The sequence below is a fragment of the Myzus persicae genome, unplaced genomic scaffold, assembly GCF_001856785.1.
Source record: "Myzus persicae strain clone G006 unplaced genomic scaffold, MPER_G0061.0, whole genome shotgun sequence".
In the NCBI taxonomy this organism is placed as follows: Eukaryota; Metazoa; Arthropoda; class Insecta; order Hemiptera; family Aphididae; genus Myzus; species Myzus persicae.
In genome coordinates this window covers 403,922-425,163 of record NW_019102925.1, presented here as the reverse complement: position 1 = coordinate 425,163, position 21,242 = coordinate 403,922, and the positions used below count along the sequence as shown (strand labels likewise).

Genomic DNA, 21,242 nt, shown 5'->3' with positions numbered 1-21,242 from the left:
TTATTGTGTTTATAAATAAAAGTATTATTTCACTTTAGCATAATACAGCCATATAAGTTAGTAAAAATAAAATGTCAGTAAATACAAGTTGTTACAAAATAAAATTTTAATTAATTTTATACTGCGCAATAGCGACTTACAATATAATTACTTATCTTGAAATCGTTAAAATATTTTCTCATTGAAAAATAAATATTATGTAAAACTTGCAGTTGCTCATCGAATGATAATCTGTAACGCTTAATATTAACTAATATAAGAATATTAAAAATGGCCACAATTATTAGTGTACTGAATTATCATAGCTATGGGTTTTTATCATTTATCTGTAGACACGCCTTTTTTTTTGGTAAGACTGAATTTTAATATTTCTCCTTTAATCTAACGCATAATATATCAATGACGGCTTACACAAATGTACATTAAGGGTTTAAACAGACCATTAAATATTTAATAGTTCTTTTAACGTCAAATAGAGTTACACGTGGGCCATGCGACGGATATTGATTCGTTAAATTGTTATGGTCAGTTAAATTATATATCAAATCATTTTTTATTATTGGCGTGTTAACTTATTGTATATACAATATATTATATATACATATATTACCTACATATGGAATGATTATAGATCATTGACCATTAACAAAATGTATAATATTGCATAATGTTTTTAATTCAACCGGCATATTGTCGTTTAACATAAGAATACTCGTAAGTAGCAAGTTAAAAACACTAAAATATAACATTTAAGTGATCAAAATAATGTTATGTAAAATATCTAAGTGAATCAAACCACTTGCGTTTGAAAGTTGTACTCACAAATTAAAATATACTGGATACACAATAGATTACTAAATCTGTTAATATGACTCTCAACTACGGTGGTGATCTTTTAATAATAATTATACCTATATTAAATTCAGTTTCCCGTATTCCTGTGAATAATTTTGTAGAAGTCAGTGGTTTAGATTAAAGCACCATATTAAGCGTAAAATATATTAAGTTGTTTTAAAAAATAAAACATTGTAATTAATAATGATGGTTATCTTGTTGGTTTTATTTCAACATATCTGCAAAATAATATTGGCTACCAACCATGGTCATTGTTTTAATTTGCTTCGAAATATCTGATGATATTGGACGTTTTCCATATGTGTCTGTCACAGTTGAGCTGTTAACTTAATTGAAGTACATCGATTATTAGTATATATTATGCACGATGCGTAAGAACTTTGTCTATTTCTGGCGCTTATTATAAAAATATATAAGATACTAGAATTTATACTATTCGAATCTGCCTGCAATACATAACTCTAAAACTTAAATAACTTTTTAAATCTAAAAACTAATGATCTGATCTTATTTTTAAAATATTTTCATACATTTCAGTACAATTAAATAGTTAGACTAAACATTTATCAATACGAAAAGTAGGAAATTAGATGTTTGAAGTATGAGCGTTTGTACGGTTAGCTTGCACCCTCTCCCCACCCCACCTCTAAATTCCATCTTTGGTTGATGTTAGCACACAATTAATTACTTTTTATCGAACCATAAAATGCAGAGCTAAGAAGTATTCGATTTGTTTGACTCGCGGGTGCGTAACGCGTTATGCATCTTGCAAGTATAATATTTCTACTAGGTAGCATAATATAACTTGAAATTAAATAGCTCTGAAAGTAAGATACGTGTGTATTATAGTAACGCTCTTGTTTATTTTGATGTATGCAAAATATTTGACGAGCTCAAACATTTCATTAAGAAACGACTATACTACCTATGCTGTTATTAATATAATATTATTTCACCGCAGATAACGTTTGCATCGTCTAGACGTCTTCTATTTATTATTACGACGACGGAGACGTGTAAAGGCAAACACATTATATTATTCTGGTAACATAGTAAAGTTGTCGATGGTGCTTCGGTGGTTTCGACATTATTATAATCATCCACAAATCGAGTGTTTATCGTCCGGAAACATCAATAAAATAATATTGGTACTGCATTTCAGTAGGTACTCATATTTTACCATTATATTATAATATTATAACGTGGCATCCAGCCATTTAAATATATCGATATCTCTCTACCCAATATATTAAACCACGCAAGTCACTCGATGTGGTACTCCGATTTAACCACATCATAGTTCAGGGGACTTCAGCGGTTGCAGCCAGCGGGCCACCTATTATTTTCAAACGATCTAGGCAGCTGCATTCGTAAAAATACATGTTACAATTAATGTTTAAAAAAAAATACAATATCATGTTATGTTGAAAATGTCTTTTTGGGCTTCAAATAAATACAAAGCCTTGGACCGCTTGAAGAAAATCACTGACATAGGTGTATTATATTGAATTTTTTTTTTTTAGTATACCATTTTATGTTTTAAATCATTTCGAATGCGTTAATTTACGAGATTTAATTTTACAACATGCGTGAAAACGTCGTGCCAAAAAGGTCTAAGCGAGACGAGTGGCCAGTATTTAATCAGACGGGTTACCCCAGTGGCCTGGCACCCCAATTCCTAAATTGTTTTACCTTGGCACCCGAGCTGAAAAATTGATTTTCCCTGGTATATATTAGGTACGAATGTAGAGACAAATTGGTACAAATCGGTATACATTTTAGCATTATACCTATACTAATTCAGACATTGTGATGACAAGTGAACCCAACTCATTTAGTCGCTGTATCCTGTCAGTGTTTATTTTTAATGGTTCAACATTAGCACGACGCAACGTATTGTATTTTTCGAGGAATCAAAATATAAATAAATCCAAAAATATATAGTGTTATATAATTACCTAATATACTTTGATCTATATATAATATAGTTCTATGTGTTCTGACTCACTGATCCCTAAAGAGAATAAACTATGAGGTAGTTAGAGACCTTGAAATTTTCATAGGTGGTACCTTCGTAGTTCGTATCACCATGTAAGGGTTCAATAGGAAAGGAATTTCAAAATTTCACATTTTGAAGAGTTGCACCTCCCACAAGTATTTTGAAATCCAGAATGGAACTTTAAAATAATTGTGTTGTTTATTAATGGTTGTTATTGCCTTATTGGTTACAGATTATAATAGTTATAGTAGAAATTAGTATTTTTTTTTTTACAAACATGGATGCCATTGGTCACTCAGGAAGATGAGGTAAAAGTATTCATCAAATCGTCTCGTTTATAACCTCGAGTAAAGAAGTTATATTTTAAAACAAATATGAGAATTTAGTTTATGTTTCAAATTGTTCTTAGAGATTTCATGAAAGTTTAGATACTGTTTTGATCTACATTTGTAAATATACCAAACACAATATCTACTCAACCACTAGTGAATTATACATCTCTGTCAAATTAGTTCACAAAATAAGATACATCGACGCCGAATTTCCAGTGAATTGAGGTAAGTACACTAAAATTAAGATAAACCTGTTTTACAGCTCTATATTTTATATTTTTTCATTTTTCAAGGGCGAAGTCGGGGTATACGTATAATTTATTTGTATATGGTCGCAGACATTTTTTTCTTTTCATTTAAATAAAATAATACGGTTCACTAATAAGTAGGCATAAGCTACACAATTTAAAATTATTTTCCCATTTGTCTTCGTAATAATTTATAACATAAAAAAACTTTCCATACATCAGAAATCAAATTAAACAATAAATATTCTATTTATTAGTCGTGTCAATATTTTGACGCTTTGAAATAAGTGTCGGCATATTAAATGAGGTTTGTTTAGTGTGTTGGACTTAAATGGAAGTTTTTTTTACTTAGGTGGGTAAATTATTGATTGATGATTCGTTTGTTTTTAACTCTTAAGGATCAACCCCTCGTCTAAAAAAAATTATGTTGAAAAAAACACGCCCTCCTCGACCTACAAGACAGCTGGTGTTTCATTAGTTATTTTGTTGTACACGCCTTTTAAAACGTCCACCTATTCAACGAATACCAGCACTTACTGCAGGATATGACCGTTTGTGTAGTGACACTATAAAAATAAAAATATATTATATTATTTTATAATTACACTCTAATAATTTGTATTAGCAAAAATGTATGAATTCGTGGCATTCAGCTGTCAAAACCTACACTTACCTAGCGAATAAAGTACATTTACATTATTATGCTTAGGTTATGACATCTCAAAAACTTTAAAGTATTTTTGTAAAATTTGAATTTTAAATCATTGAATAATACATTCGTTTGGTAAATCCACCACGATCATATCTATTCGTGTGGACACGCTGTATGTTATATTGAAACATTTTAATAATCATTATAAATGTTGAATTTTTACATCTCAAAAATTGGTAAACAATTTCAAAAAAAAAAAAAATGCTTGGAGTTCAAAAAATGTATTAAAATGTATTTCTTTTAGTTTTAAAAGTAAAAACAATATGATATTAAAACTATATTTTTGTTGTGTTTTTGAATTATGTTTTTTAATGAAAATGTTTTGGTTTATTATAATATCTTCTGACTGCTTAATCTGAAATAATATTTAAAAAAAAGATAAATTAACTGACGAAACTAACAGTAGCCAGAATTATATTATTTTATTATTATGGATTTTATTATAAAAATTAAATTTAGTAATTTTGATAAAAATCGGCCTTAAAAATAACTGTGGCTTTTATAAATAAATATTGGGCTATAATTAATACCAATAATTGGTATGTTCAAGTTTTTAATTTATAGAAAAAAGTTAGAATTTTTTTAGCAATATATCCTACTATAGTAAACTACTAGTAAATTTGTAGGTTTAGAGTGCAATAATTTTGAGGAGTATTAGAAATATTTTAGAATTTAAGTTGATAACCACTAAAATCACACTAACGCTCAATTTAATGTGCATACACATAGACATTCCATGTATTACAAATTGCCAATATTCCAAAAATGTCTGCTCCGACAGCCTTAATCGGCATTACATTGGTCTCGTATAAATTACAGTAGGTAGTTGGAGGGTGCTTCATGTATATTATTTTGTGTATCATAAATTTGTGCCACAAAGGCACGCATTTTTAATAATTGAACTGCAGGTAAATGTGTGTAAATGGGTATTTAGAAAACTATTATTATTCTAATACCATCGTGGTGGGCAGGTACAAGCGTGATAACAGAAACGCGAGGTATATTATACGATACAAGTTGATAATATAGTTATTAAGTAGTGCATTATGCGTATGATACTATAATATGCGTATACTGTACATATTATTATTTATACAAAACCGCGTAATATATTATACACACATTGCATGAATTTAATTACACTGAGTGGAGCATGGTTAAAAACTAAAAATTAAATTCTCCTACTTTATATAATAATTATTCGTGTTAGCTGTGCGCCAGTACTGCGCACCGTGTGGCGTACCGGTATGTTTAGGTATTAAATCGTGTAGGTAACCTGGTCGGTGGTCGGGTTAGGTTTAATATGAAAAATAAAAACCGTGCATTCTAGTCGTTGTTTCTAGCTGTAGTATTCATATTATAACTAATTGTGTCCTTGTTACCTCCCATATCCGTGTTTGCAATCATCAATATAATATAATATAATATATTTTTATTCTTCTATAAGTCATGATTTTTGAATTAAGGTGGTCGATAAAGTTATTGATGTTGGTGCTTAAAAATATCAAACAAAAAATTAAAATTTTTCACTTTCGCATTACTAGAAAATTAGAAGAAAAAAGGTGTTATTATGTAGTTTGAAAATGTCATTTTAAATTTTAAATACTACCTTAGTTTTGCATCGGTATTAAACAAGGTTGAATTATTTTTCTTTAGTGTTACTTTATTCTTATTCTTTAAAAATCTTTTTAAGCTTAATCTCAATAGTTAATACTCAATAATTTAGTATAATATTAAACATTTTATTTTTTTTAATGTATTATATTGTAGTATGTATAATTTTTAAGCTTATCATAAATTAGCAAAATATAAAATTATGAAAAAATAAACAAAATGATTAAAATATAGTTGTTAAAAAATATATCTTCTGAAAATTTCCTACCAACATCACTACAACTACAAAACATGTCGCTGAGAATCTGACATGGTTAATGACATTATATATTTATATCAATATTTTAATTGTCAAAATATTAATTTGTACGGAATATTTAAAGAGTCGTAGGCACTAGTGGATGAGGGTATATAAATTAGAGATAAATAATATTATTATGCATGGTGGGCTGGGACAAACACCATGAGACTATGTGACTATTAGTCATTAGGCGGTGGAGATGCATTGCCATATCCATTTAGACATGACGATAACACGAGTGTGCACACGGTAAAATATGAATTATCATAAAAAAAAATTATTATTACTATTGTCGTTTTTATCATCCACGTCACGCGTTTTTTAATACTTAATATGTATAATATAGCAACCCATATCATTATGTACCTACACAACATTGCTCTAACGAACGTTAACGATAATATAATAAAATACGGACAAAGCTTTAAATACAGCACACAGCGATTATTTAATTTAACTGACGACTCCGCAATATATTAATATAATAATATGATAGTTTTATTTCCTGTTTTATAAAATGCACCCAATATTCAAAAGTCGAAATTACACGTTACGGTTGGAGATAGTATGGAGATAACGGTCATTATTTATGTTCCCTCGCTTCGTATATATCCGTTAATCCGCGAATGGCGTTTTGATATTATTATAATATTATAATATTATACCTACCCACGGTCTGTAAAACAAAAACTTAGTACAGATATTGTTATTATTATTATTATTATTATTATTATCATCATCGTCGCACGCGATTAACATTTATCAGCATTTCGAAAACAAACAGCGCTCCCCACAAAGGATTTGAAAATATTTTTGAAAATATAATATTATTGTAGGTACTACCTTATTAATTCTACTATTGTTTCTGACGCCCGCGCTCGATGATCATCTTCTTCTCAAGACGCATAATAACGCCAGTCCTGGAATTATTATTTATCTCCTCCTTTTCAGCTGCAGCCCAAGGACATTGGGTGAGACGTCCTGTCGATCTGTCGTGTACGACGATGACATATTTTTCTATAATTTTTTCATCAACTTCTATTTTCTCCTCTATCATGTTTTGATCACGAGTCGCGGTAAGACGATCAACGAAACGACTAAACTCAGTACGACAAAAATGATGAGTTTTACGAATATTTCGGCAGCGATCATTTTGGTGTTACTGTCGATGATTTTCGAAACCACAGTTTTTTATATTATTATCATTAGGTACACACGGTTTCTAACAAATTGCAGCTGTGTTTACACAAAACAATAGCAATACGCGGCTTTAACGTCGTGTGCATAACACATAATATTTACGATTTTTTTTGTTTTATATCCCATATACCATTGTTTTTTGACGTCTGTTTATATTCCGTATTCCTAAAAAACAATCATTCCATAACTGAAAAAAGACAAAAAGCAACTGACCCCGAGCGACCGCTGAATGTACGAAAAATATACACAACACGGTTCTCTATTTCAGAAACCACGATTTCAATAATAATAATAAAATGTATTACAGGTCAAATTCGATCTGGAAGATTGAAATCACGAATTACGACTGTCACAAATTGTTGTCTGGTAAAACTTTAAAAATAATTCAGTTCTTGTCCGTTTTGTATTCGTGGTGATTAATTAATAAAATTTCACTGATCGCATATTGTAATATCGGATATTATAGTAATTATTGTAACCTTTAATTTATGCGCTGGATGTTTATTATACACAAATAGTCTGGAAACTTTTTATTTAAATCGGAAGAATCTTTTTAACTCAAAGAGACAAAATTAATTGGACTTAATAAAAACTTTAAGATATTTTTGGCAGAAAAAAATGTCTTTTTTTTACACACTTTATTATTGTTGAAAAAAATTAGTAGCCAAAGAATATTTTCATAAATTAATACTGTTTAACATATTCGTAACTCACAATATAAACGTTTTAAATATACATTATTGAGATCATTACAAACTATATGCATAATAAATTGTTTCTCAGCAGAATATAATAATACGCTCAAGGCCGTAGCCAGGGGGGGTAGGGTTCACCCCCCTAAATTTTTGTTGAAATAGGATTTAATTATTTTTTAAATAGTGTTTAATTTAATTTAAATAATATTTTTATATTTTCATATTTTATAATATAATATAAACTATAACATATTTTTTCTCTGACCCCCCCCCCCCATATATTTTTCTGGCTATGGCCTTGAATACATACATCAATAATTAAAGTTTAAACAACATTCAAACAATTATTTATAACTTACAGGTAAATAATTTCATGGATCTTGTGAAATTGATCATAGCAGATACTGTTTTTATTTAAATTAGAAATACTTCTGTCCAAAATAATGTATAATACATAATTATAAATTATGATGAGAGCATTAATTGATTATTTTTATTTAGAAACTGCAAAAACCACATATTATGCTTGTGAGCTGTAATTCGAAAATATTCCATGTTCATTTTGTATCTGTTTTATTTTAAGACATTTGAAGGTTATTTTTTGAATTTTTGTTTATTTTAAATATGCCATTATAAAAATATGTATGTTTACGATTTTAATTAAAACGTTTAATCCACACATACTCGTACAAAATTAGTACTAATATATTTTATGATTATATAATTATTTAAGGGAAATATTTTTTTTTAGTTTTCTATAGACAAAAAATTATCTTAATATCCAATCAAATGATAAACTCACTAAAAGTATAAAATAATAGTACAAGTGAATAAGAAAATAGTATGTAACCAAAATGCTGAATCAAATAAATCATATAATATCTTTTTCACTATAATGTATACGGTAGGTACCGAAAATATGCTGTGTAGTGATATTTTAACGATTTCCTCTTTGAGTTAAACTGATGCCTTTATTTAAAATATTTTTTAACGTTAGAACAGTCTGTTTTTACGATTTTTTCCTAATTAATTACACTTTTAGACTCTGGACGAACGGAGAGGTAGCTATTTCCAGTTGTTTTTAAAATAATCGTTTTTATTTTCACAAAATACTTGATTTTAATTTTTTTTTCATGTAAATGTAGACAAGTCATTAATAAATACGCTATATTATATCAAAAACTGCGTAATACACGGTTGTAAATATTACAATACTGTTAATTAATCTTAAGTCAATCCTTAAAGTAGTTGGTTGACTGTCGACGTTTAGCGTTGTTATTATTTAAAGTTGAACCATACGAATCTCGAATTTAATTAATTACTCATGCAAGTACGGTTCACTCGCGTCTTACACACACGTAAACGTCATCGTTAACGAGATATTGTTTGTATCCAACAGTATCTATTAGTTTTTTTATCTATCTGGGTGAAGTATTTAAAAAAATCGATTGTTTTTCATGATGACACGTATGTAACGACCTACATTATGACGCGAACAATATATCTATAGAGTCATTCATCAACAGCGTTGAGTCCAGATAACAAAACTTTTAGGTTGGTTTGTAAGATGAATAATTAAAATAACGTTTTCATCTAGATAATAAAATATAGATGATTTCATTTTTCAGCATACCCATCAATGATAACAACAAAAGAATAAATTTGTTAATATGGTAAAATAAGTATTTATGTTAAAATATTCATAATATTATAACATGTAGTATTGATAATATTAACCTACGTAATTGGTACAAAATGGACAGTATTAAAAATAATGAAAAATATTAATAGTATTACCAACATATTATAATGTATAATTATGATTCTGTCTGTGTGAATAATAACTGTCAGTTATTATATTATTCTGCATCAATACTAAAACAGCTTAAGTCTAAACCTGTATCTTAAGAACTAACCTAACAAATGTACACACCACTACATAATACTGCTTAATGCAAACATAGTTTAATAGTATTGGTGTAGACTTATAATAACAGCCATTATACAGGTGTAAGTACTAAATCTATACATTTTGTTGCAAAGTTCTAATTTATTTGTTAACTGACGTGTTATTTACTTTTTGTCTCTGAATTACTTATATTTAATATTTATGTATTTATGTATATATTTATATGTATAATATGTATACAAGTATATATAAAAACAAAATCCTATCCCCAGAATATATTTTATTATTTTTTATAAAAATACAAAATCGGTCATGAATATTTAATTTTTATGCGTTTATTGGATCAAATTTATATAAGTACAGTTTTTTTTTATCCAAGATAAACATAAAGAAACTTAAACAATATTTATTTAGATACTAACCAAAGATAAATATTAAAAGTAGGTACTCAATATCTAGATAGATTTATCTAATAGATCATTAGATCGCATGTCATATCGAATATGTGATGTCCATAGTTAACACTTGGTGACCATCAAATCTGTTACGGTTGAATTTTCTACGTATTTTATAATAATCACCTATTTATATTGTATTTTATTTATCATTAATATTACTGTAGAATCATATTCAACATTTGTTGTTTATAATTTAATACTGTATACATGTATATATTAACAATACATCAGTCCCAACTACACGCTAATTAATGATCGATTATTATTTAGAGTAAGTACACTATTATAATATACGATGACATATTAAGAATTTATGGTTTAATTTGAAAAAAATTCATTGGTAAGTATTTAGTAATAAAAAATACTGTCAATAATTTTAATATTAATTTATTTTTTTTATATATATACTGGCTACTATAAACTAGAAAAACTAAACACTATATTTTGAATAGTCACTAAGAATTATGACAACGATCATTTTTGTCACACATATAGTTTTGATAAAAAATCTGAACATCAGAATTCGAATTAACTCACAAGTGTTAAGGAAAAATGGGTATGAGCACGATAGGTGAATCATACTGTACCCATATTATTATAAAATAATTCTAAGTATATTAACGAATCAAAATCTAGTGTTGTTTGGCATTTTGACAAAATACGCTATTTTGTCCAACGGTATCTTGTAGTTGTGTATCCACCTGGACCCCTTTCTCAAGCTGCCTTCGATCCCATCCTTCCACACACCGGCCGGAAGGTACACCTCGCGCTCCGTGGCGCCTGGTCTTAGAATAGGCGCCACGATGACTTCTTCGCCAATGGAGAACTCGTCTTTCACTATGTAGCACGTCGTGTCCGACGGATCCAACATCCACAGCGGCCGTATCAAGGGTACCGCGGTTTCCAGAGCTTCTTGGACGTACCGTTTAAGCAATGGATTGATCTGAGCACAAACCGAATGGACATATTAATTAATGTAATGTAATATTTTGGTTTGCCACGTGATGATGAGTTGGATTGATACGCCTGGAGAGGGGTGGGGGAATAGCCTTTCGAAAACATAATACGAACTACTACGGGCTACAGCTTTCATCACACCTGCATTATGATCTCACGACGCGATATACGAGTGTCTCAGTATAATCGAATATACACAGTACACACCTATATTTTACGACGCGCCCACAATCGAATTATTATCGTCGTCACCGTAAATATACTAATATTTATTCCTGAAGTTTGTGTAAGTAATTGAATAAAATGTACGGCATAAGACCATAATAACGTTACAACGATATCGACGACGACGTTAGGGCTGATAGGATTACGGGCGCGCAGTGATCAAAAACTTTTGCAAGTGCGTACGTGTATAATACGCTTCTGGTTGTATCCATTAGCAGTGTGTGTTCAAATTGCAGTCATGAGACTCCGGTGAAATTGTAGATTATTGGCCGTTATCAACCGAAGTGGCAAGACTTTTATAACTAAGACGTGACTGCCGACGTGAAACTTTTCACAACGTTCGTTTTGAATTTGCCACTTTTATCATATTCACTCTTCTCTTAAGCTTCCACTAAGACACAGCGTGTATACATCGCGCACAAATAATCGAATTTAATGTCTTGCACCAGTATTATGATAAAAACTTTGGGAACAAAGTGCTCGGCGGGTAGTTAAAATGACCGTAAAAAACAGCTATAAATGATTTAACTACCGAACAAAATGGGTCTTGGCTGGATTTCAAAAAATACATTTTCCCAGTAGCAGTTAGTTGTACCACACGATGCGGGGTTTGATGTGGAAATCTTTGACAGTAAAAACACTTACTGTTTGCTGTCGAAGTGACGTCAAGTTTTTCGTCAGCTGGAGTACTTGTGGGTCACAATCGCTCGGCAGCCTTGCATACCTAATCACCGGTAAGAACGTAGCCAACTGCATCCATCGCATCACCAGTTCTCGGCTCTCATTGTAGTTCTGTCCACGTTGCTTGCATTCCTTCAGCGATTGGGTCTCCAAAAGTTCTACTGACGGATTGTCTGAATAAAATGAAAATGAAATGCGCGCGTGACATTACACGGTGGATGTAGGGGGCTCTTTACCTGGCGGAATCAGTGCGTGCAACGAAACGTTACCGACTTGAAAGTCTCCGCCGACAGGGCCAGGCAGCAGGAACGGATACCCGACTATTCCATACGTGAGCATGGTCGGTATGATCACCTGGAGCGAGTCCCAAGTCGAGGCCAATGACAGTAACGACACGAAAATTGGAGCCGGCGGCCGACTGATGGCCGAAGAGACGCCGAACACGTTTACGCTGTCTGAAACCATCTGCGTAAATAGAGATTTGTAGTAGTCCGGATTCGTTAGGTTCTCGGCAAACAGATAATGGCGGGGTAGGTCGTAAGCGGATCCTGAGTTAGAAAAGTGAAGAAAAAAAATCAGAAAAATTATTCGCACGACGTGCGTTATTCGATACTTGGTAATTAGGTTTCACGTGCTTACTTAGTACTTACCCATGTCCAAGTAGAAAGCGTCAAATTGATATCTTTCCACGAGGTCTTTCAACTGTTGCTGTAACCATGGTCCGCAGTTTTTGTTGGTTACGTCCAACATTCCAGCACTTTGCACAGTTTTGTATCTGGTCAGGGCCGGGACGTCTCGCTCATTTCCGACTTGTCTGACCTGAATAACAACGGGTCATAATCACGATGGTTATAATATTATTTTTCATATCTAAATATTATAGCAACAAGTTATTTCACTCTTGGTGCTCACGAGAATACCCTCTCTGACGGCTTTTGCAAAATTTCTCGATTCGGTGCTAATGAATGGTTGTATAGTGACCACAATTCGAAAACCTCTCCTGTGGATTATATTGATCGTCTCTTTCATGGTTGGAAATCTTTTTTGGTCCAGGGAAAAATCACCCATTTCCGCTTGCCAAAATTCGTTCAGCAACACGTGTCCTACAAATTACAGCGTTACCTCAGGTGATATATTTAGATTCTAATAAAGTAATAACCATAAATTTAGAAACTAAAATATTATTTATTGAACTATAAAATTAATTTCATACTGGATTGAACTCGATTTGTTTTTATTGATACTTTTTAGATTTTAACTAAAGAAATATAATATTATGTAAGTATATAAAATAATAAACTCGAACGCATATAAAAATAACAATTTAATAACTATAATATAATTTTGGCTAGAAAATGATTATGTATTCATTGTTAATAATTTCTCTTAAAATATAGCCTGTTTTGTTATTTTTGTTTATTCGTTGAGATTTTATACCTATCATCGGTTTTCGGTCGAATTCGTTAACTCTTAATGCTTTATACCACACTTGGGCAATGACTTTACCTTGTTTTATGAAACCCAGCGTGATGATGTCCTCTGTGTAGTTGACCATCGTGGACTCGTTGAGTAGTTCTTTCCTGGGCGGCGCCAGTTGCCAGACGGGCTCGGTGAGCAGGGAGTTTATAATCTCGGTGTCCGACGCTTTCAGCCCGTCCCACAACATTTTCTCGGAGAGGGCAGTGTGCAGCGTCTTCATGTTTCGAGCAGAGCATATCGTATAGTTCAGGACCGGCAGTTCGGCTTCCCGTCGATAGGCGAAGTCGTCGTGGCTCGCCTGGAAGGACGATAATTGTACAAAAATTATTATTATTATTCCGCTCACAGAAAAACGAAATGCGAAAACCTCCCCGTTGTACCACACGCGCCTTATTTTCACTGGCGACACCCGACACGAACCTTTATGCACAACCTGTTGTCGCGGCCGGCGTTTATGGACACGTGCAGTGGCGTGTTTGAATGCACAGTGATCGCCACTCCTTTGGAGTTGATGAAGTACCTGCCGAGCACGCTACCCCACCGGTGCCTGCCAACGTGTCCGGTTATGAAAGGCGACATTTCCACCCTCCCCAACTGGACCGGCCAAGCCATGCCCAACGTTCTACCACCTCCGTACCTGTAAAATATACGTCCAACACGTTTCCAATCACAGAGTTAATGTCAAAATATTTTTGGAACAATATAAATGTACTCGGTAACATGTTATGTTTCGTCGTAAAAATATTCGGATCGGTGTTATAATATGACTATTATTTTGATTGACGTACGTTTCCTCACATTTTCACGACCAACGGTTTGTACAATGTACATAATATAATAATATGGTAGGTAGTAAGTTATTTGATGTGTTCTGGCAACACAAAGTAATAACTATTAACTGTACGCATTCTCGTCGATCGTCGCTCTTCGTATAATAACATTTTACAAATTTCATCACAAAATGTGGTTAGTGAACCGACGTTAACGTGTGCGTGTGCGGTTGGTAGGAGGGGGGGGGGGTTGGTTGGCCATAAAAGGTTTACGGGCGGCGGCGGGGATGTATCGTCGAGTATATACAACCATATGCAATATGCATAAACGGATTTTCGGAAATGCACTTTGAGACTTCGGCGTGAAATAAAATTTACGTCTTACCGGGAGTCGAGAGCCCGCGACATCGTAGCGAGGGTTCGAGCGTTCGGCTCGGTATCGATTGCCGCCGTGGCGTACAACAATATATTAACACGCGGCGTGAAATTCCGCTGCACCGCGACGCCATTACATTATTAGGTAGGTACCTACGTCGTCGTCGTTATTATTATTATTATTATTATTATTATTATTATTACACCGACGTTCGCGAGCGTCGCTTTATACGATTTGCCGATAACCGGTCGCTGCGTTACGATATGATAATAATATTATTACGTTATTCGACTAACCAATGGCCGTATTGTTCACCGTCCTCGTAACAGTCTATGGGGTTGTATTTATCCGTCAGGCTGAACCACTCCACCGTGTAGCAGTTCAGACCCTCCGGTCTTTCCTCGTGGGACAGATACAATCTGGCCTTTTGCATCCATTCGAAACACTGCGCGTTCGGAGGCGTACGGTGCTCCGCCGCCAAGCAATCGAAAGCCTTCTCCCTCTCCGCCAGTTCCACGCCGAGGTAACCGAACGCTATCTCGTGCCCGTCGACACCGAATAATCGCAAGAAACGGTCGTCCTTGTTGAACCTCGTGTACTTGAAATATGCTTTCTGCGCACAACACACAAACAGCACGTGACTATTATGATCTGTACTATATGTATATATATATATATATATATATGTGCAAGCGAAATATTATTGTACACGCGACCGCTCACACTTCGTACGTCGTGCGGTTAGTACAAGCAGGGTGGCCGAGTTTATGAAAACAATGAACTTGATTTAGGTAGTTGTAGATAAGTTAAGATAAGTCAACGCTAATAACGTTTCAACAACAAAATGACATCATGTTATATTCGACTGTAAAAGTTTTAAGATTATGTTAGACAAAATAACATTAACTTCATTCGAACAGGAAAAATATCAATTAAATTAACACCTGGGGTCACACGTATATTTTATTAATTCTTTCCAATGTCCATTTATTCTGCAATTAATACACGCGTTGTTGTAGTGGTTAGACGACTGTATTCTAATAATATCTAATCTATTATTGACGCGAGAAATATTTATTGATTTATTTGTATTTAATATAATATACATACATAATACAGGTCGTCCAGTGTACATAAAAATGTATAAAGTTATTTATTTTTAATCTTAGCCACATGTTTAGATATCTGCTATAAATACAATGTTCACTTTAATATTTATGTAATTATGTCTCTTATATTTCTTTTAAATTAATTAAAAGAACAAATCAATTTCAACTGGTTTAACTCATACCTCAATTAGAAAATTATTTTTAGAGAAAAACTTTAAAAACTATTATTTTTTATCTAAATATAATTCATTCACTCCATTTAATACGCGTTTCCGTCGTACCGTACTTTTATTTTATAACTATTCGCCAATACGATGACTTTGATTACATCTACGACGATACTTTACTCACCTGCAGCACGTGACGGTCGTAATAGACGTGGGCAAGTTTCAGCACGCAGACTATCACAACAAACAAAAATATAATGAACGCCCTCAGCTTGTAATCGGCTTGCACTTCTTTATTTTTCGACATTTTTTGAATATTCATCTGTAGTACGATTTTTTTTTCTCATATTAGTATATTCTAAAAGAAACCAAAAATGTATTATGATAATACTGTAAACGCTCACTAAAAGTTTTTCCCTCAGCAAACTCGATATTGAGTTGACACTTGTAAGTGAATTCACCGACATGTCTGTGTCATCCAAAGTTCCGTACTTGTCCGAGTCCGATTGCGAAGCCGTAGAGGATCTCCTAGTCACGTGAATCATTGGTGATCTAAATTCAATAAAAATGATTCTTACCAAATTAGATATACAATTAAACTTCCATAGAACAAAATTTTCTTTTTAACGATTTATTTTGGAGGACCTTGCAGACCTTTATTGTTAATCATGTGTAAATTATGTTTAAAGATTCGCTCTACTAATTCTATACAATTTTTCTTGTTCCCCGCGTTCCCCTCCGTTAAATGGAAGTTTCACTGTATATAAAAAAATATATTTAGTATTTTTTTATAATTGACATAAAAACTCTGAAATTGTATTAATGAAATAAAGTTATACTACGGGTCAGCACAAACAATGAATTCGGATAAAAAATGTGTATAGTCTTATTGCGAAGCCAAAGTTAAATGAAAACTTATATTTATTACCTTTCAAAAATTGCAAGAATTAATTGCCCTTTGTGCGTTTTTTTTTGTGAAGATTTAAACAATTGTTTATGAAGTTATGTTTGATTTATAATTAATTTAAAGCTAAAAATACGATAATTATTTTCTAGTTTTTCATCGAAGTAATTTATTCGATTTGTTCAGGATTTCCGTTTAAATTGTTTACAAATACTATGCTTATATTATTATTGTATTCTCAAGCATAAAATTAAAATACTTCTTTTGTATGCTTTTCAAATAAATACGTTGTAGGTGTGTGTATTATAATTTATAACTATAAGCTAAAAAACACCATGAAAATAATTATTCTGAATGAGAAATATCATATAATTAAAATAAATTATTAAAACATTTATTAATTCTTTATATAATTCATAAAATAGTACCTTTTATATTGTGTTATAATTAGGTTAATAGTACAATAGCATTCAAATCATATAATTCGAGTGTAAATTATCACCAAAATTCCCGAAAAAAAAATATTTGCATAAAAAAACGTCTAACGAGTGCACTGATGTTTGAGTGTGTAAAAAATACCAATTGCTTTTTGCCTTTTGCCTAGGTAGTGGATTGTTAGTTTCGACATGACTATATCCATCGGTTTTTACTGTTTATTTTCATTCGACATGGTATTTGTATTTAAATCACTAGATAAAAAAGGTCAAAAATATTAAAAATAATAACACACGAAAAAGGACCAGAAAATGTCTTCTCTATCAATTTGAATATACATGCATATTATGTTTATTTATGTGTGTGATTGTTATCAAAATAGGTTTGACCGCTCCAGGGAATAGGATACGTTTCGATTACATATTAAAAACGAAACAAAACTACCTTTACTCGAATACCCAAAGTTTCGGGTCCCCCTACGTTGTGCTGTTGTCCTATTGTCCTTTATACGTCGACGTTGTTTTTTTTTCAAGTTTATTATTATATTATACAAGTGAACGATTTGTGATTTTCTCCCCTTTTCTTTGTTTACTGTCTTTCGTTTTCACAAACGAGACGTACGCATACCTACTCCAGGACACACGACTCTGTCTGCCCGGGCCTTATTACTATACTAATAATATGCTCAACGTGCACATGACTCATATGTTCGCTTTCGTCTTCTGAAATGTCGACGAAGCAACGTGACACGGTATTTTAATATACGAATATATATTATTAAGCACATATTTACAACGATTTACAACTCATAGTGACATTAGAGAAAATTTTAAATTAACACTTGATGTTAGTAATTATTCTAATTAATTTAATGTGACGGTGGAGAACGCTCAATTAATTAACAGACTTTAACAGTATTATAATATTATGCAATGGTCCGTTTGTTGATTTTCACAATTCTTTCTCCAATCTATACAAAACAGTAAGGAGATAAAACGAGTCTTTAACTCTTACACCATCGATCGTTACACTTACAAGCCACATAAACGAGTCCTGAACTCAAACAGTCAATCGTATTCTACTCCCGATCGTGCTTCAAACGCGAAACAAACATAAAGTAACTATGTATATAATAATATGTCTGCACGTCTTTGTATTTTTTACATTTGTTTATTAGTATAAATATATATATTATTTCTTTATAGACCCTTTTTTATATAAAACATTATAACTTCATCTTATGAATTATTTCTATAAATTATGCGTGGTTGAATATTGAATCAATTGAAACGACTTACTACTAATTGATACAACTTTTCTTCAAATGAAAATTTTGTCGTTTGTTTTTTTTTTAACTATACAGCAAGAATATATTGTGAGACTAATTAGGTATCTAAAAAGGAAATGTATGCTTGCACGATTACAATTTTTATTAACGGTCAGTAGGGTTAAATATTTTTTTGAAAAAGGATAACAACAATGAGAATATCTTTACCATATTTTAATTTGTATCCAGATGGTCAAGGAGTTTGATATTAAATAAATAACTAAATAAGTTATTACTTATTTCAACACAATATACCATACAAGCATATTATTATTAAAACAACGTATGTAACTGATGCAAACAAATGTAATTTTTGGTGCGAAAATAATAATTATAACATTAATTTGTGAAGACCACAAACCACATGATATGTTATTTGATAATTTAAAAAAAATGTATTGTACGTAAGTACAAAATATTATAATATATCATCCTATGGGTTATGAATAATATAACAAGACACCATAGACCAATGAACCTCTATGAAATAATCAGACCTGACTATCAGCCAGAAAACGTCATTTCATTCCTTATTATCATCAAAATGACGAAATACATTTAAGAGAAACACAAACAAAAAATGATAAGTCCTATATTATTGTAATCATATTGTTACCAAAAATAAAAAAAAATAATGTAAAAAGCTAATGTCTCTTGTTTCTGATGCTAAAGTTTAATAAAAATAATATATATATATCAGGGTGTATCTTATATTTAAAATGCACAACATATTGTTTTTTAATACATTTTGAACCTCTGTTTTAATAGTATAGGTTTGTTTATGTTTATATAATTATATCATGATAAAGTTACACAATTAATAAAATATTTTTGTTCGTAATTTATACATTAACTATAAACATATGTTACTCGAATCATAGTATTCCGTCAATACACATAAAAATGTATATAATACATAATATACTAACTATATAGACTATAATAATATCCTTAGAGCTACGCTCTATTCACAATAATTAATATTATTAATTAAATTCCTAATAATATTATTGTGTTCCTCAATTTAAGTACCTATATTGCCTATATGATGCGCCGCGTTACGAATCTTATAATATTTAAAAATAGTAATGTAATGGTGGGTCACAAAGACACCCGGTATTGTTGGTAATTCATCTCACTTGATGTATTAAACCTTTCATTGTTATGAATTCAGAATAATAATTAATCATTTGTCTTTGAATTTGATTTTTGCTGGGCTTGAAGAAACAAAATAATGTTGTATTGTTTTTGATACGTTTTAACATAAAGAATGTATACAAAAAACAACCGTTAATTTTATGTTTTACCAAAACCCAGTAAACTTCTTGTCTACACGTTATAATACGTTTTATAATACGTTACAACATTTATAGTCATGCTCAAATGACAAAAACACAATTCAAACACATTTTTAAGTGTAAAATTGACATGAAAGACTAGTTTGACCGAAGTAAATATAAATATGTGTTTTACTTTGTGACAATATTATAAATCATTATCGAACTGTGTACTATTATTTTTATTGAGAATTTGATAAAAGACAAGTCAATATAACGAAATGTATACAAATCATAGTTTTATTTTAATGTATAAAAACTTTCCTAAGAAGTGTAACCTAATCTTAAAATTGAGAAGTCGATGTAGTAACACTCAACAAGTTTTATTTAAAGTGGTCAAATTTAAAGCACATCCATCATTTCGCTTTATTTACTCCCCTAAAATTTAACATATTTACTGAAACTTATTCGACAGTTCAAATATAATAATATGAAATTGTTTGATCGTGCAAATAATAATGCACTCGAAGAAGAAAAAAAAGTTTTTTTTGAACATCATAAAATATTCTATTTACATGTTATACTAGCTGACCCGGCCACGCGTTGCTGTGGCTAAAGTCCCGGAGTCCACTATGCTTTTTCACGCAGATGTTTAATGCATTGCGTATTTGGTTGCAGTTCTATTTTACCGTTCCCAATATCTAATAGTTGTTCGGAAAATATTTGTGCTGATGGATCATTTTGCAATTGTACTCGCATATTTATGGTCAATCGAAGTGTTTCAACACTTCGCCATAAGAATGATTGTTTCAAACATGCATTAATCTCATCCGCGAAAGTAGAGCGAGGTATAACCGGTAAGGTCTGCCGGAAGTCACCAGACAAAAGTAAGATAGCACCACCGAAAAGTTTATTATTGCTGTTTAAATCTTGCATAGTTCTGTTTAATGCTTCAAGTGAATATTTGTGTGCCATTGTGCACTCATCCCAAATTATTATAGAACTCTTCCGCAACACTGCAGCTATTCCACTATTCTTTTTGATGTTACACATTGCATCTGGTTTATTATGCACGTCCAATGGCAGCTTGAATGTTGAATGTGCTGTTCGCCCACCATCCAGTAAAGTAGCCGCAATGCCTGACGATGCTACTGCTAATGCGATTTTTTGTTGCGACCGTATTTTGGCAAGAATCAACGATATTAAAAATGT

The 21,242-nt window shown here is 31.5% G+C and overlaps 1 protein-coding gene across 3 annotated transcripts in view; it reads right to left on the bottom strand.

The window, feature by feature from the left end:
* Positions 1–10,694: 10,694 nt before the first annotated feature.
* Positions 10,695–21,242, bottom strand: part of LOC111033411 (uncharacterized family 31 glucosidase KIAA1161) — a 92,374-nt gene continuing 81,826 nt past the window's right edge. For 2 of the 3 annotated variants that reach the window (XM_022314122.1, XM_022314124.1), the window contains exons 3-12: positions 16,492–16,639; positions 16,272–16,409; positions 15,108–15,424; positions 14,086–14,302; positions 13,693–13,963; positions 13,099–13,289; positions 12,837–13,005; positions 12,423–12,734; positions 12,151–12,359; positions 10,695–11,266 (exon numbers count right to left, since the gene is read on the bottom strand). In XM_022314122.1, the coding sequence (XP_022169814.1) occupies positions 10,949–11,266; positions 12,151–12,359; positions 12,423–12,734; positions 12,837–13,005; positions 13,099–13,289; positions 13,693–13,963; positions 14,086–14,302; positions 15,108–15,424; positions 16,272–16,409; positions 16,492–16,639 (2,290 nt within the window). In that variant the 3' untranslated portion in view covers positions 10,695–10,948. The remainder of the gene's footprint in view (positions 11,267–12,150; positions 12,360–12,422; positions 12,735–12,836; positions 13,006–13,098; positions 13,290–13,692; positions 13,964–14,085; positions 14,303–15,107; positions 15,425–16,271; positions 16,410–16,491; positions 16,640–21,242) is intronic. The other variant, XM_022314123.1, reaches the window with a different exon arrangement.